The sequence below is a fragment of the Gopherus flavomarginatus genome, chromosome 2 (assembly GCF_025201925.1).
Source record: "Gopherus flavomarginatus isolate rGopFla2 chromosome 2, rGopFla2.mat.asm, whole genome shotgun sequence".
NCBI lineage: Eukaryota > Metazoa > Chordata > Testudines > Testudinidae > Gopherus > Gopherus flavomarginatus.
This window is the reverse complement of record NC_066618.1, coordinates 213,913,893-213,932,565: the sequence shown is the minus strand read 5'-3', so window position 1 is coordinate 213,932,565 and position 18,673 is coordinate 213,913,893. Positions and strand designations below refer to the sequence as shown.

Here is an 18,673-nt window from a genome sequence, read left to right as displayed (position 1 = left end):
GATTTCAGAAGTCTTAAAAGAGCAACATTCCAATACAACTACAGAACCCGAACCACCAAAAAAGAAAATCAACCTTCTGCTGGCGATATCCCACTCAGATGACGAAAATGAACATGCACTGGTCTGCACTGCTTTGGATTGTTATTGAGCATAACCCGTTATTAGTATGGATGCATGTCCATTGGAATGGTGGTTGAAGCATGAAGGGATAAATGAATCTTTAGGACATCTAGCATGTAAATATTTTGTGACCTTGGCTACAACAGTGCCATGCAAACACCTATTCTCACTTTCAGGTGACATTGTAAACAAGAAGCGGGCAGCATTAGCTCATGTAAATGTAAACAAACTTGTTTGTTTTAGTGAGTGGCTGAATAAGTAGTAGTACTGAGTGGATTTACAGGTTCTAAAATTTTACATTGTTTTATTTTTGAATGCAAGTTTTTTGTACATAATTCTAAATTTGTAAGTTCAACTTTCATGATAAAGAGATTGCACTACAGTACTTGCATTAGGTGAATTGAAAAATACTGTTTGTTTTTTACAAAGCAAATACTTGTAATCAAAAAAAGTGAGCACTGTATATTTGTGTTGTAATTGAAATATTTGAAAATGTAGAAAATATCCAAAAATATTTAAATAAATGGTATTCTATTGTTTAGCAGTGTGATTAATCACTATTGATTTTTTTAATTGCTTGACAGTCCTAATAATAAAACACATTAATGCAGAGCAGCTCCACATCCCACACACACCACTTGCAGTGGAGTTGATGTTGGAAGATATAAAAGTAGCTTAATTTGGGAACTTTTGGTAATCAGGGCCCAGATGAAATCTCATGACACAAGGTCTAACAGAGGGTCAAGCAAGGCTCTTCCACTCAATAAGGATCTGCCAACTGAGCCATCATGACTCTTACAACAGTTTGGATAAATATGATCTCAGATCTTGCCTACCTTTATCAATAATTTATATTTAAATACAAGTGTAAAATGGTAAGTCGTCTCAAATGATGTGTTAAGGTTGATGAACACAATACTCAGAGCATATTCGCAGCTGTCATCCTTGTATCTCCTGAATTATCACCATGTCTTGGAAGCAATTTTTCACAGCTTCTTCTTTACTGACCTTGCCATCTACATAGACTGAAAACTTATGGAAAGAGAAAAGCACATTAGACTACTACTTCACTTCTAAATAAAGTTTTATCTTATAACAGAAGCTTTGTAGTGTTGGTAGATAATTTCAAACAGGAGCTCATATCACAATCAATACCTAGAAATGTAACTATTCCGGAAAGTATCTTAACAGTATAAAAGATTTTATTTATTAGATTTTAAAAATATAAGTAAAGGTCATATGATAATTTGACATTTCAAAATCATATTCAATCCTTCAGCTTCATAAAAATGTTTGGTAATAACTCTAATTCTGAATATGAAGATAGCTTTAAATGACTTAATATTCCTCTTATGAGGTAAGATTTTTATTAATTATATAATTCTCAAAGGATCTTAAGCATTGAGCTTCTGCAATTCTTCCTCCAATAAACCTTCATATTGATAATAAAGAGATATACCAATTTAAAAATCTCACTTGTCGAAAAATGACCTACTGTACTTCTAAAAGGCCTAATATTGCAACAAGTGAAAATCAGAAAAAAAATATTCAGTGTATGTTTTGTTCATTAGACAGCACTCTGCATAAAGTTAGCGTTCCTTGTTGCTGTGTTAAGAGACTCATGCAAACAAGAAAGAGGAAAACCTTTTAAAAATAGGAAAACGATGACAAAACATTTGTCAGGAAAACTAAGGGGCACACAATACATAGGCAGCTGCTGAGTATCACACTGAATTGAACTAAACTCATATCTTGTGCTTCTTTATGTATTTCCAACTGTTCTGTCATTTTATGCCTAGATCGCAAGCTCTTTAGGCCAGAGATTGTCTTTTTATTCCACATTTGTATCAGGCCTGGCACAATAAGCCGGGGTTCCTTTTGCTATCACCACAATACATAATAGTACTTGTAATTGCTTTTTAAAAAAAAAAGAGTAACTAGATTTCAAGTTGAGGGAGGTCCACTTAAATTAATTTGATTTTACTCTGCCCTGAATTTTCAATGTCATCGGATAGTTGTATGGACACCACAACTGGCATTATAGAAAGATTTGGCAGCTGGTAAGAGACAGATGGAAACTTTTTGCAGCCAGGAAAGTGTGGGAAGCAGTTTGGGATTATGAGACAAACATAATAACTGGCTATTTCTGCTAAAATAATCACGGACAATATTAGTGTCATTAAGTTTCAGAGTTAATTGTTCATTGAGAAAATGAGGGCAACTCATACCTTGTTAATGCCGTTGTTTTAGATTGGCTGCAGACTTAAAACAATACATCTGTTTACACTGGTTCATGCTTGGAAATATTTCTCCACAGCCATAAGGACTAGGAATGTAATTTTTTAAATAAATTTGACTCCGCCAAATAAGACCTGGTCAGGGATAAATCACTTAAGCCTAATCTTTCAACTTTTGGCAGACCTGGTTTTTGAAGATGAGCTCATGGTGCATCTGCTGTGTTCAGCTGGAACTTTGGATCCTCATCTTCTAAAGATCAGGTCCCAACTCTCTTTAGATGGAACCCTGAAATGGAGTGACACCTAAAACTAGTTGACATTTTAAAAATGAAGGTGCCAGCTCTGTGCAGGTGGACTCAGGCACCCACGTGGACTCCACAGATTTCAGTGGCAGTCCCCGCTGGCCCAGAGTTCTGCCTGCCTGGAGCCAACAGGAGGATTAAGCCCTCAGACTGTAATCTCTAGGGGTGAAAATATGTGCTGTGCCTACAAGAGGTGCAGCACAAAACTCAACTTCTGTGGGGCCTATGGTGGCTTTACGCTACGTCTGACTTCTCCGTATTCTGGACTGCTATGGCACCCAGAATAAGTCTCTCAGCCCTGGAAGGCATCTTAAGTTATAGCAGCCTGTTGCCAGCTTCTTATGGGTGGTAGGAGTACCTCAAATCCCAAAAATGCTAGGTGCTGTAGCCCTTCCCCCAACACACACTTCTCACCATTAATGCTATGGCACCACAACCCCTTGCTGGTGCTTGTAGAGGAGGCTTTTTAGAACTGCACAAGATGTGTTAAACAAAGCCCAGAATAAGTCACACAGCCGTGGTACCATGGGGCTTATTTAATTACATGTTTATAAAAAAAGTCTCATGAGATTCTCAGTTTGGGAGCTGCTCTAGACTGAGTTTTATATAGCATTTACTTCCTCTTGTAACCCTTGACATTCAACTATCTTAAAACCATATTTCACACTTACTCTGTAAGCAAAGCTCCCATTATATCAATAAAGGTTTTGCATAAACATTTTGCCCTTAATTACACAGAACAATGTTTTTTAACTATGAGATTAGCTTCCTAAGGGAAGCCTAAACAAACCCAAGGAAAACAATATATACATACACATAGACATATTAAATGCCAATTATATATATTGTACATACTTAGCTTTTTTCCCCCTCTTACAATTTGAACAATTAGAAACCCGTAACTATTAAGAAGGTTTTTGCCTACTGGTAGGATTATAACAGCTTGCATTTCATTGTTGAAATATTTGCGTACATTTTCTGTTTTAACTGTATCTAGTGTAAAAAAACCAGTTACTTCAGCTTTGCTATGTCTACAGCCCAAATAAAGAAAAAAATGCGAAATTGAACCACAATATAAACTATAACAGAGAAATTAAAAACCTATGAATAATACACTGACAAAACAAATTTAATTTAAAAATCATTGTGTTCAAGTTACGAAAGAGACAACTTGTGAACATCAGGCTTTGGTTAAAAACAATCAAAAGTTTATTTAATTTGAGGTGTATGATTTATTTTGCTCCTTGTTATCAATAATGGCGATTTATCTTCCGAGGATCTCTTTGCCTCCAATGTTGCATACAAACAGCAATGTTTCATTAAACAGTTATCTTTTTCATAGTAAAACCTAAGGGAAGCAAAGGACATATGCAGTATATCATCCTAAAAATAATTTAATTATTGCAGAAACAGTTATCAGTTCAAAAGAACGGATATAAAACTTTAAATAAATATTTTTCAAGAACATTACAAGAAAGAGGAGCTAAAAAAGTAAGTTAGGTATAAATTGAAACATGAAGCATAGCTTAGTTTTTAAAATGTTTTCAAGAATGAGGAAACAAGGTTTATAAAATTTATATTCTGCTAAACTTTTACCATATACATATGCCTTAATATGCAGAATTTGTAAGATGTTGAGACTATACTCAAAATATTAACAGCATTAAAAAAATGGAATTGTTGGCTATTTTAAAAGTGTAATTTTTAGAACTACAGAATATGTTCCAGTCAACAGTCCACATACCTATTAATGTGGGCACTGCTACCTTTATCTCAGGAGATAGAAAGACACATGACAATGTGGTAAGATACACTGTATTTATACTTATTTACTTCAGTTTCCCCTGTTTTCTGATTTGTCACCAATCCAAAGTAGTATTTTCTTTCAGAAAAATCAATCCGATTCAGAAGCACGTACTTCAAGTGATCTGCCCTACTTCTCAAGGGGAATCAAAATACAGGAACACCTTGTGAAACTGAAGACACCACCATAATCTAAATCAGAAGGCTAATCACTACAAGGATTTCAATTTAAGTGTCTGTTTCATTTATATTGCTTTCTGAGTGCACCCCTCGTAATAAAATTGTGTTCTAGAACTACGGGGAGTGGAGAAGTTTTCAAATTAAGCCGAAAGATCCTACTTCATTTTCATTGTGCAGAGCAATGAAATAATCAATATGTTGGAATTTAAGAACCTCATTTCCCCAACTGGTCCAACCAGGCTGCAGGCAGCAAGCAAACAACTCCAAACATTCCGCATCAGGTTTGATATATTCTGTCAGAATCTCTGTGCAAAAGAAAAAAAACAAACAAACAAAGATGATGATGAAAAAGGAGTGTTAAAAAAAATCAATTTCCTCTGAGCTGTTGGGAGATGAAAAAGGGAATGTTTCATTAAAAAAAAAAAAAAGACAGCAAATTAATTTCAAGGATTTCATCAACCAGCTTGACTATTTATAGTCAGAAAGTCATTTGAAATAAGTGCCCTTGAGATTTTGAACAATACTGTCAAAGCCTTCAACAGCCCTGATTTATCGGTTTTCATTTGGAGTCAGGGAATGAGGATTTCAGTGCCTACATAGGTGACTTTTCAATTTTTCAATATTGTCATCATAACATCTCCTGAGTACTGACTTGACTCTCTTTAAATACATGGACATTCAAAAAAGAAGTTTTCCTTCTTAAAGAGCAATTGCTTCCGATTATTTATTAGGACTGCAGTGCTCCCCACCCTTCACAACACAAAAAGGATAGAGCAATTAGAATCATAGAATATCAGGACTGGAAGGGACCTCAGGAGACCATCTAGTCCAACTCCCTGCTCAAAGCATGACCAATTCCCAACTACATCATCCCACAAATTATTGATGACATCCTGTAAAAAGGTGAAGCAGAAACACCAGTTCAAGCACCTAGTAGTTAGTAGGTAGTTAATACAGAGACTACTACTTCTTCATAACACTAGAACAATTCTATTCTGGAAGCATTAGGATAAAAGTGTTCTTTCCTTTAGTGTTTCAAACAATCACATTTCTTCTGCAATTTAGTATTCTTTTTTAATGTTTAAATCTAAATAAACTGATATTTTCTGTTAATACCAATTATTTCACTTATTATGAGGAATATTTGGTATGGGCAAGGCAGGGAAGGTATCTTGAGTAATTGATTTTAACTGAAAGGCATTATTAAAAATATTTCTTACATTTTTGAATGGGGTACTTGTCAGATAGATCAATATAGCTTGCTGCTGGGTCAAAGGGATTCTTAATTAAGTTTCAGGGAGAAGGTTTAAAGTACAAAAAAAAAAACTTACTAAGTAAAAGGGTTTAAAAAGTGACATAGTATGTAGGAGTGGGAAAGCCTGAAAAATACCTTTAGAACAAAAATATGCCCCAGCAATGTAATTTTAACTTCTGACTGTGACTGACTAGAAAATTGAAAGCTCCCCCTTTCTCAACTTTCCTCCAGAACTCATTCAGAATTTTCACTATTCCTCATGAAACATAGAAAACCGTTCATTATTATATCAGACATTTTGTTACCTGAACTGATCTCTCCTCTCACTATCATTTCAGAAAGCAGAAATACATCTGATCAGCATACATCAAAGCAAGGTTGAGAACATTTACGGCCAGAATCCATTGTTTGATTTTCAGGTCAGAGTTGCCCATCAAAGAATTACACTTTCAGGTAGGTGGCCACTTGCAGATTTCACATCTGTTCAAATGCACATCATGAAATGCTCCTGCTGCTGGAAGATGAATATACTGCCAAAGATCTACTGTGTGGCAATCTTACCACATGCTTTTTCTACCCAAACATTTACCCTTCTCTGAAAGCTGCCATCCACTTTTAAATATTTAAAAAATTTTAGAATGAGTTTACTTTTTTCTCCTTTAAAGTTTCCATCTCTCTCACATTCTGGTACAAGCACAGGTTATGTAGACCTGCCCCAACTCTTAAAAAAAAAAAAAATCAAACTACAGAAATTCTACAGGTGACTTATTCACGCTTTTTTTTTTTTGCCACATAATACTGCTATTACTAATAATCTCATATTGGAAAATCTATTCTTTTTAATAAGCAGGCTAGAAAACCTAATCCAATCTAATATTTGCATAAGAGTCTAGCAGCTTTACAACAAAATGTGCATTCTGACAGCAAGCCTGCTACACTGCTCACAAGCATTTTCCTCCCTCCATCTAATTAGACAGCTAGATAGCACTCCTCAGAAATGTGCCTAAGAAAAAAAAAAAACCTGTTTTTCTTTTCCATACTCTCTTTAGTCAAGGATTGTTTGTGTACTGATCTGCTGCCAGTATTTTAACAAACATCTCCCAAAAATCTATTCCCCGATCATCTAAGAAAGCCCATTAAGGGGGAATCTCTAAAGCCCCAAGCTTTCAATACATTCTCCCTGGGCAAAATTCTGCTTTTTGACTTCAACAGGGACCAGCACATGCAGAGTTTATCGAAACATCAGCACTTTAGTTTCTTTTCCCCCATTTAAAAATAAAACCCACTTTTCATAACCAAAAAAATCCAAATAAGGAGATACCACCTTTTGGCCAACAAGGTTTTATTAAATTTATATTTTGGGGTACTTGTATTTTGTTCCTAATTATTTGTTTATTTATATATAGAGAGAATGAGAATATTGATGCTGCAACAAGAAGTCCAGTGGCACTAGTATTACTAAATTATTGAGCACCAAAACTTTCATCTTCTGAAAAGAATTTTAAAATACCTACTATCTGACATAGCACAAGGGAGAAACTAATTCTGATAGGGATTACTTAGCTGTAACCAGAGGTGCAATGCCAATGTTTCCATCAATTTTGGTGACAGAATTTAACCAGGGGTTCCTAGGGGTCTCCCCCACTTTCCCAGCCCCTAAAGATCCCACTCCAGTACATGATGACCGTGTGCACAGATGCAGCCAGATTATATTTACAATAATTCAAGCCATCATGATATAACATTTCATAGCTTGGATTGGGTATTTACATAATCACATCACGCAGTAACCCTCAGTGCAATGAAAATTAGCATATATAGACAACAATAATATGGCCATATTTTGTTGGTATAAAATCTAATGCCACCAGTTTACCTGAACATTAACTTTCTGTAAGTTACAGTAGTATCTTTGTTTGGGTTTTATGTCCTTCCTACCTTCACAAGTATATGTTAGTATACTCTTGGGACTGATCTTTAGATGTTAAGCAAATATTTTTAAGAGTTAAATTTGTGCTTAGCACAGGACCAGGAAAGGGTGGGGAGGGAGTGTTGGAGGTTGGGCAAAGGTGGCATTATGCCACCGAGCCTTTGTCTAAGCCTCTAGTTGGCTGAGTTCCAATTTATGCCTGGCTGCCAACAGCCCCACAGACTATTGCACAGCAGGGTATGACATGGGACATAAGGACTCCCTGTACATGCCTTCTTTAATTCCCTCTCAGGCATGTCTCAATAACAAGGCTCAAGGGGGCACAGAACTGCTACAGAAAGCAGGTTTTCTCTGGGCTTTCAATGCTTTGCTCTGCTAGAGCAGGGCAAAGTGGCTGGGGCAGACCCAAGAATAAGGCCCAGGATTTTTAAGTTGGCTGTCTCTTCATAGCTAATAACTTCTTTACAAAACTGTGGAAGAAATCTGAAATCTCAAGAGCCAGTCTAGGAACCTGTACAAAATAGTAAAAAACACCCGACCCCCACATTATTTGAAATTCAACATTGCTCAGTGTCCTCCATGTAAGAGAGTCACTCTTTATGTATCCTAGCAGCAACAATGAATTGAACTAGAAGGAAAACCTGCTGTTATTTGAATCAAAATCATGTGATAAAATTTCATTTTAAAGTATTTGCATAAAGCAGTTTAAGTACATCTATAATGACATATTAAAGCTGTGAGCACTAAACGCAAAACATGTATCACCAGAAACCCCTACAGTCATGATTTCATAGTTAAATGCACTGCAGGAACCCGAATGTCCCCTTTTGATGGCTTGCTTTAATTTGCATCTTCCTCTTCCCCCAGAAAAATAAATTGTTATAATCAGTCATTAAATGGCTACATATGTACCAACATAAAACTTTACAATAGTAACAAGAAATCAAGTGCCAGACAGTAGCAATAAATACTAATATTTTTGGCTTTGTTGCTACTTAAACAAAACACAAAGAAAGTGTGTGTGTGAGTCATCAAGTTTCCTTCTCCCCCATCCCCAAACTTCAGCTTCTGTTCATATTGTTCTAAATAATCTAGGAATGTGGATCAGCTGCTCTCTACTGGCAAATCTAGAATACTGCCTTTAAAAAAAAAAAAACTAATAACCCTGTGTAATACTTCTACAGTACTAAGAACATCTGCAATATCTTTAAACAGAAGCAACATCTTTATTCTTTATTTTTTGCTGTTCTAAGAGTAACCTTTACTTATTGCAAATATACATGTACATTAGGAAAAAAGTGTGTAACTCACTGGCCAGATGATCTGTTCTCAGTGGTAAATTTTCTTCTTCCAGCAATAAAAATGAATAAAGCACAATAGGCATGAAGACATTCTCCAAAAGAATTTTTGGCATGTAATGTACTCATCCGACACACATCTACATTAGATATTATGTGAAAGCTTACTTTATGTACCTTTATAGGAATATGACATGGAGCTGTCAAGTGGTGCAGCAAGGCTGAAGAGTACAGTGAAACGATACCCAAAATGAGTGTGTCTTTTTTTGCAGTTCTGGAACCACTACAACATGACTGACTATAGTTTTTACTGTTCACGTTAATGTCAACACCTTAACATGGTGTTTACTGGTCAAAACTACCAAACATCAAAGTATTTTTATTGTTTTTTCACGAGCAAATATTTTTTTCAGCAATGATTAAGCTATTTCGCACATGGCAAAAACAGTAAAATATCAACATTTTGCAATATACTAATGTGGAATGTTTTCAGATCACATTCTTAATTGTCAAAGTATCTCATGAGTGATAACTGTTTTATATTTTCAGTTGAAATTTGCTGAACAGATCAGTCTCACACTGAAGATTGGGCACCAGTAGCAGTAGCTTGTCTGCCTATAGTTTGTACTACATAGTGAGCAGATATAAATATACATGAATTTTTAAACACAGTACTTCTTGCTTTTGTATATACAATGTCTAGTCTGTCTGGTAGAAGGTTTTAATTTGTAATTGCCTATGCATGCAGTACTAACTTTTGAAATATTCTAGAAACTAGCTTTTTAATTCAGTGACACATATGCACAAGTCAGTGTTAGAGATCATAATATACAGCTTCATATTATGAAAATGCAAGAGCTATGAGAGAAAGCAGTGGCCCAATGAAGTAGTGAAGACAAAGTCCACAAACAAGTCCTTGCCTCTGCACTGGAGATGAAGAGCACATATAAGGGTCTTGACTGAAAATAGCAGATGCTGATGAAGGACAAATTGAAAGATCTGTGAGAGGTGCACTTGATTTTCATGGGACATATAGCTTCTTCAGCCCAGTCAAGAAATCTACAATCAAAACATGTGCTGACATGGTGAAAAAGACCAAATTTAAGTCTGGCAAGGGAGGGACAATCACAGCAGCTATCAGTCCTGAAATTGTTTTCCACAGAGTCCAATCCTTAGCAAGATACAGAGATGATGTTTCAATACCAACTATTCTTAGTCTTCCACGGGTACTTGAACCTATGTCCCTCTTACATGCTGATGTAACAGTAAGAAGCACAGACAAAGCTGAATTGGGGCATCAACTGGAAGCTGAAAGAATCCATGAGCTAAGAGCATGCAAAAAAGAAACCACAGTGTATAGCAGAGATGCCATGGCTGTCATACAAATGATGTCTGGACACAAATTCCACACATTCGATGAACTTGCTGCTGAGTACTTCAGGCAGGTCCTAAAAGCTAATTCTGTACCTGAAGTCTTTGACAGAAAACTGCAGCAAGACAGCACCAGACAGGATATAAGGTTAGATGTAAGAAATATCAGGTGACTGGTGGACACTCTCGTGCTTCCATGGAAAGAGTTTTTAAACATGTCATCCAAGAAGCAGTTACTTGTAAAACTTCTCTGTCAATATACGGTTCAAAATGCACCGGAGACTGTAGGAGTACGCCAGCACAAACACTCCTCCTTGCTGGATGTTTTTTCAATAGTGAAGTAATGAAGTCCATCACCATTAAATGTGTTGAAGAAGCCCAATGGATCTAAGCTATGCAATTTGAGTTACATTTGTAGCGTAACTCAAGTCGACGTAGCTTAGATCTACTTACCGGCGTCCACACTACACTATGTCGATGGGAGACACTCTCCCATTAACTCCCTTTATTCTTCTCATTCCAGTGGAGTACCAGAGTTGATGGGACAGCGATCTGCAGTCAACTTAGTGGGTCTTCCTAAACCCACTAAATTGACCCCCAGTAGATTGATAGCTGCAGCGTCGATCCACCAGTAAGTGAAGACAAGCCCCAACACTTGAACAGTACTCAAGAGGAAGTGACACAAAGATGCTTCTGCACGCTGTATGTGTCAGAGTGGCTTCTGGGTTTCTTGGGTGTCAAAGGAACTATAACAATTAGATCATCTGACACACGATTTGGACTGTGCTGTTCACTACTTTCCAAAAATGGAATATGCAGATAACTTGTGGCCTAAAACAGGCATCACTACAAGCACAACTAACAAGCACTGCTTATACTTGTGCACACAATTTGTGGCAAACTCACTCTTGACTTCTGCAATATACCTCCTGCTGTACATGCATTAAGAGATATAACTGTCTCAACCCTATTTGGTACTGGGCCGGGGGGGGAAATCTATGTTTAATGTTGTCAAAACAAAGGGAGCTTACCATTTCAGAGATCTTACTAAACTGGGAAGGTCTGACAGACAAGTGCAATTTCTGCAGCAAGACAGTGCAAGAAAAGGACCCAGAGACCTATGACCAGAGCAAGAAAAGGAAACCCACAGAGACCTGAATTGTTTGCACTTCAATCTATTTATCAAAAAAAGGAAAAGTCGCTGGCCAAATTTCCCCCATGCAAGGACAGTTTTGAATAGTATGTCAGAAGAGAATCTTGCCAAACAAAGATTTGGATGTCTTCACATATAGGTAAACCAGATATTGGATCATCATTGTAGCACATATGGAAAAATGTGTATAATCTACTTCCTGTATTCTTCACGGGACTAATGGCATCTCAGCTTCTGTAAGACCTTATTTGTGCCTGTACCAGTAGGCATTGGTCTACAGTTAAGTGTGTCTATAGTCAGAACGATCTTTCCTTCATAGAACTGCATATATGCCTACACAAGGAAGACTGTGGTAACCCACAAGCTCTCAGTAGAGATCAGGAAGATGATGATAATGATGTTGACTAGAAATGTCACTAGTCACATTTCAGTGATACCAGTACAAATTTATTATTAGATTTTGTTTTACCCTTTAGATTGTTGTTGTGATGCTTTAAAGTTACAAAGAAATCCAATTTTGTGTCTTGAAATAATACATAGAGTAAATACACTAACAAAGGCAAATATTTAAAAGTGGTCATTTTAATGTGACGACAGTGTCACTATTTATTTCTGTGTCTATGGTAATGGCACCACTTGACAGCTCTGCATCATCTCTCATCTTAAAGTAGACATAATAAGCTTTCAAAATGATGTATGTGCACAGTGAGGGTACATTAAGTCTAACAAATCATGGAGCCTGCCACGCGCCTACAATGGCTTTTGTACCAGATATGCGAGTGACAAGCAAGAAGCACAAAAATGAAAGATGAATTCTAATCATACTTACTTGACTATAATTAATTTTGCCAAATCCATGGCTTTAAATACTTTTGCTAATCCCTAAAGTGTAATATTTTGTTTTTAAGCCAGTTTCAGACCTGAATTCATATACAGGAATTAACCAGTGTCATTTCTATCGTTTGTATCAGACTCATACAGTATGAAGGAATCACTCTAGTACAGGAATCCTGAACAATCTATACATAGCAGTGCCACCATCCTGCACAGTGTTGATTTAAGGCACTAATGCAGTGGTTCTCAAACTTTTGTACTGGTGAGCCCTTTAACACAGCAAGCCTCTGAGTGCAGCCCCATCCCTTATAAATTAAAAAAAAACCCCACAAATGTTTATATTAAACACTATTATAAATGCTGGAGATGAAGCAGGGTTTGTAGGTGGAGGCTGAGAGCTCACAACCCCCAGGTAATAACCTCACGACCCCCCTGAGGGGTCACAACCCCGTTTGAGAACCCCTGCAATAAGGGCAATCAGACATTTTGAGATGCAATATCACCAGTGACCAAAGTCATTTTTGACAGAATTGGATGCTTAACCAACGTCCAACACAGATACGAGACAGTTGGTTGAAGTTCAATCCAAATAAGAAACCGGTGGGTAGGGAGAAGCCTCTGCAGGGTTTGGTAGTGGTGGGGGTTGCATCTGTTCCCTCAGGGGTTCTGTCTGATCCCCTGTTTCCCGCATCTACCCATTTCAACATTGCCCACTCTCCCCCTGCAATACTAGGGGCTTTGCGCACCCCATTTCCCCATGCTAGGGTCTCTGCCTCCCATTTCCCCATCAGCACTGTCTCTATCTTCCCTCCATCTGCCATCCCTCCAAGCAGGATCTCCCTTCCTCAGCACCATGCCAGGAGCTCTGTTCCCTTATTCCTCTCTTCCCCAACACCATGGGTTCTGTTCCCACCCACTCCTCTTATGCCATAGGCTGTGTGACTCCCCTCCCTCAAATCAAACTCATAGAATCATAATGTCAGGCTACAAGGGACCTCAAGAGGCTAAGTCCAGCCCCCTGCACTGAGGCAGCAGCAAGTAAATCTAGACCATTCCTGACAGGTGTTTGGAGGTTAAGCACAGGATGGACAATGACGGGGAACCCATAACCTCCCTTGGAAACCTATTCCAGAGTTTAACTATTCTTAGAGTTAGAAAATAGTTCCTAAAATCTAACTTAAATCTCCTTTATTTCAGGTTAAGTCCATTACTTCTTGTCCGACCTTCAGTGGACATGGTGATCAATTGTTCTCCATCTTCTTTATACCAGCCCCTAACATATTTGAAGACTTTTTTTTAACCTTTTGTCTTTGGCCAGCTTTTCTACGCATTTTGCTATTTTTGTAGCTCTCCTCTGGAGTCTGTCCAAAGTCCCTTTATTTCCCCTGGACTGGAAGGGAGGGGTACACTTCTGCTTCCCTCCCCACCACAGAGTAGGAGTTGTGGAGACAGGACACTAGAAGGGAGGAATGAAGCCTTCTCTCTCTTCTCCCTCTGGCTGCCCCAAGTGGATGAGCATCTACATCACAGCTCCCATCAGGAAGAGAAATGATTTATCTTCTGTCTGTCTGGAAGCTAAATCAGTCAGAGTGTCAAACACATTAAATTCTACTGGGATGATGAGCAGGGGTTATGCTAGAAGGCATTAAGGGGTACCATCAACAAGTTGTTTGATCTACAGACAAGTGTAGAGGTACCTGAAACTGTGGCTTCGCTGAACAGATGACAGCAACTCCATATGTTCCCCATTTCTCCCTACATAAATAGGGTTCTGCCCACTGATAACTAAATCACTCCCTGAAATTTTGGAATTCATCTAATGCACCATTCAAAAGTTATCACATTACATACACTCAACTCGATTGCATTTCTGTTTGTCTGTAAAGCCTTTCCAAGCTTGGCCAATAAAGTCTTAAGAGGTCTGAGTCCTGGCTGCCTCAGTGACCATGAACCTTGCAATCATGTAGATCAGCCCAGGCACCCCTGTTAATCAACCAGAAAGACTTAGAATATAAGGCTCATTGCAGGACATTGCTGATGGATGGTCATGGATTCAAGCTTGCTTATATTTCAGATTACTAAATTGTGCCTAATTACTTGTCTCCAGACATATGTATGTTAACACACACTTAACAAAAAAAACAAAAAACAAAAACCCTCCAAAATAAACACTGCAAAAGGAGTTGAGACTAGTACTCTATCCACGGACAACTCTGCTCCTCGGACACAATGTAACTTCCTACCATAAAGAGTAAATCTTGTCAATGCAGGAGACAGAGCTTCTTGTGGGCTGGTCCAGGAATGTGGAACAAACTCCCATAGGAACCAAGAATCACCTCCAACCTCACCACCTTCCACTCCGAGTGCAAGACACACTTCTTCAACTTGCCTTCTACACCAGAAATACATAGCATTGTATGCATATCATTTTTAAACTTACCACAACTAACACTACACTGCACACACAATTTCCCCCCTCGGGAGAGGATGACCTGAAGAACGAACCACACATGACAAATGTTAGCCATGTCATTTAATGGACCACTGGAAGCTGCTCAGATACTACAGTGATGAGGTCAGTATAATTACCTATATAGAAGAGTAATCAAATTAGGATTTTGTCAGAAGTGTGTATGGAGAGCAGGGTAGGCTAAATTAAAGCTGAAAAACTTCTACTTTGCACACCTTGTCAGCAAGTTCTCACACATGTAAATCCAGTGATTTAACTCAAACTGATCTCATTTATGATGGTTCAAGGTGAGAGAGACAGTCTAGCCAACAGCCAAGTTAGAGCTTTATAAAATCCATCAGTACCTGGATTTACACCCAAAACCTAATATGGATTCAGTGCAGTGGCCAGAGAACGAGTCTAACAGGTTTCCTCTGTTTACTGGCACCTCCTGCAGCAGATGGAACATGAAGAGTCTTCAAGTATAGCATATTTTAATGATACAATCTATAAATTCATAGATTCCAAGGCCAGAAGGGTCACTGTGATCACCTAGTGCAGTAATACTGGGTCCACATTAGATTTGGGTGAACTGTAGTTTTGAACTAAGTTGGGATATTAGCATGAGCAATAGGCCCAAAGCACAGTTAATTGGATACCAGGTGCAGTAAGTAATTTCCTGTATAAGAAACTGCTTCAGTTGGCCTTAACTAAGATCTGATAATTGGCAATGACATCATTTGTTTGTTAAAAAGAGTATAAAGTCAACTCTTAAAGGGTTCACTGCTAATACCTGCCTGACCAAGCTGAAGACACCTAATATGGGTCTAGGCACTTCTGGAGGTTAGCCCATTTATAAGTATCTTGATCAAATGCTTAGAAGTGTTTTGTTACCATTTTAATGTACTAAATTGCTTATTATTTAGGCATGTTTAGAACAATTATAAATAGCTTTGGCCTTTTGTTTTAATAAATGAATTTACGGTTACATTAGTGTCATGGAAATACTGTGCATAAATAATACTTCCAACACGTAGTCTGTCTGACCTCCTATATAACACAGGCAATAGAACTTCCAAAAAATAAATTCCTAGAGCATATCTTTTTGAAAAACATCCAATCTTGATTTGAAAATTCATCATTGATCTGCCAGAGCCCCAGTTTGCAGACTCTCATGGCACTGTGCAAAGGTGATGAGATTCTTCAGATCTAGCATGAGCAAGGGCTTGGATGGGAGGCACCTTTTGTCTAACTGATTGGCTGGAGATCAACTCCTGTAACGTAAAATGGCTATTGGTAATTTATATGGGTATGGTCTACTTGCTGTCAAGTTATTTTTATTAAAATTTGTGGGTTTAAAAAGATATAAAACGTACCCAAGGTTGTGTGTGATATGTGCATATTCCATGTATGAAAAAATAAATAAATCTCTTCCACGATTAGGTGTCCCAGAAAGAAGAGACTGGTGGTTTTAATTAAGTAAACAGACAGTCTATTTTATGTATTCCTAGCCGGGGAAATGGTGCTCACCACACAAAGGAAAGAACTCAGGTCATCTGGAACTCTTTTATACGGAACGCAGGAACAGAGCAATTTTGAAGTAGTTATAAACTATAAAACAATGCAACTTTTTTTTATTTAAGACCTCTGTCCAAAAATTTCAAACAAATGCCCAAACTTTGGTGCTTAACACCCATATTTAAGGAACTAAAAGCAGCAGGATTTTCAGAGATGTTGTACACTTGTCATTCCTATTGACTGCAATTGCTTGGCATCTGAAAAATCAGGCTACTTATTTGGCACCTATATATGGATTTAAGTGCCTAGCTTCAGACACTCAAGTTTGAAAAATCTTGGTCTATACAAACACTATATTGTAGAAGGGTGTTCAAACAACATACCAGTAAGAGGAGGCTTGTGTGAATGAAGAGTGCAGGGTATGCTGACAATTAATTTGTGGTCTGGAATTGGAAGTACTGCCACATCTGATTTCCTGTTGTATAAAATCAGAAGAAAATAAATGAGATTTCTCAATCAATACTGTGATACAGGTATGCATTTCCATGGAGCTTTGTTTCAAATGGGATATAAAAAATATAGAATACTCATTCATTATCAGACTTCACCGTAAGCCTTGGGGAAGCTAAATATCTAAATGTTGAGTATATTTGTTTTCCTGAAAGATAAAGGGCAGTTTATGAAATTCCGGAGGCTCTGGAGAAAATACAGGTAATAAAGGGATGAAACAAGAGGGGAAAAAATACAAACTAATTGACAGTTCTATCACTTTTCAATTACTTTAACCACAAGAACCCACACCACACCCTTACCTTATGTGCATACATAAATACATACACATGGCCCTCTGCTATGGTGAAGAATGCACAGCACAACCCCACCCACTTTTTTTCCTCCTGATTCTGGGCCACCTATTCACTGGACTGGTCCCCCAGTAAGAGAGAGAACAGACAAAAGACTGCTCCAACTTCTAATGGCAGCCAACAGCCCCAAGCAGATAGGATTGCAGCTGGGAAGTGCCAACAAGGGGAAGCCCTAGCCATGTCCCCTTTCCCAGAGCCATGCTTCATACACAGGCAACTGGGAAAGACAGGAGTTGCTTTGGTCACTCTGTGCCACTGGAGAATTCCCCTTTCATTGGGATGATGCTCCCAAGAGCAGCTGTGCCAGTTTTATGTGCCATATGCACCAGGTGAGGGGCAAAAAGTGACTGGCGTGGCATAGATACATGCCTTAGCATACAGGTACAGTACCACAAGTGTAATTTGTAAAGTCAAAATGATTAAGAACTTAAAAACTGGATTGTAACGCCTCACAAATCCTACTGATATTCTGAACAAAAAGAGCTCTCAGCCATGCTTATAGCTGTATGTTTCTATCGCTTCACACTGACTAAACAGAGATTCTCGGCTCCAGAGTGACACACAGTGACAATCCTGGAAGCTTATTATACAGCTTATATAACAATGATACATGCAAAAAGAACAAACACACAGAAAAATCTTACTAAAAATAGTCTCTCCTACCTTAATGGCAAATCTATACTTCCTTGAACTCTCCCCAACACAAGAACTTCATAGGGTTTTTTGTGGGAAGAATCTAATGGAAATACAAATTCTCCAGATCTGGTAATCTGACAAAAAGAAATGAGAAATAAATTTTGTATGTGACTTGGTATACAACAGCTACATTTTTTCTAGTTATTATTAATCACCCCCCTCCACCTTCAATACAAAATGAAGATATAAAATTACTGCATCTCAGTGAAGAAGTAATGACCTTTAAATACAAAAAACATGAAGGGACAGAAAAATTACACAAATATGCAGAAAAGCACAATGTTGCATGGCCCACCCACCAAAAGCAAAGAGATTCATAACTTACTTTCACCCAGTGCCACTCAGCAAGAGTCTTCACAGACCAATAAGGATAAAGTTCATCCTTAACAAAACGTAGGTGCTTCTGTCTATTGGTCACCCATGTGACCACAAGACAATTTGGAGCAGCTAGCGATGGTATGGGAATTTGCTTGATTTGCCATGAAGACAAGTGGCTATATCTGTACCTCGGTATATTCAGAAAGTGTATTAGCAAATAGAAAACTAGTATAAAAAAACAACAACAGTGAAAGGGGCTATATAAAGCCCCAACTCTGACTTCCTTCTTTTAAGAAACATTTCCTGAATAGAAATAAAACCACACAGTTAAATAAACTTAAATATG

General features: G+C 37.8%; 1 protein-coding gene across 5 annotated transcripts in view; it reads right to left on the bottom strand.

Moving 5' to 3' along the window:
- Positions 1 to 1,013: 1,013 nt before the first annotated feature.
- METTL4 (methyltransferase 4, N6-adenosine) overlaps positions 1,014 to 18,673 on the bottom strand; it is a 31,666-nt gene continuing 14,006 nt past the window's right edge. For 2 of the 5 annotated variants that reach the window (XM_050939240.1, XM_050939241.1), the window contains exons 6-10: positions 18,335 to 18,509; positions 17,977 to 18,083; positions 16,834 to 16,925; positions 4,856 to 4,947; positions 1,015 to 1,152 (exon numbers count right to left, since the gene is read on the bottom strand). In XM_050939240.1, coding sequence (XP_050795197.1) covers positions 1,060 to 1,152; positions 4,856 to 4,947; positions 16,834 to 16,925; positions 17,977 to 18,083; positions 18,335 to 18,509 — 559 coding nt within the window. In that variant the 3' untranslated portion in view covers positions 1,015 to 1,059. Of the gene's footprint in view, positions 1,153 to 3,845; positions 4,948 to 16,833; positions 16,926 to 17,976; positions 18,084 to 18,334; positions 18,510 to 18,673 lie in introns of those variants that run through there. The other 3 variants (XM_050939242.1, XM_050939244.1, XM_050939243.1) reach the window with 3 other exon arrangements.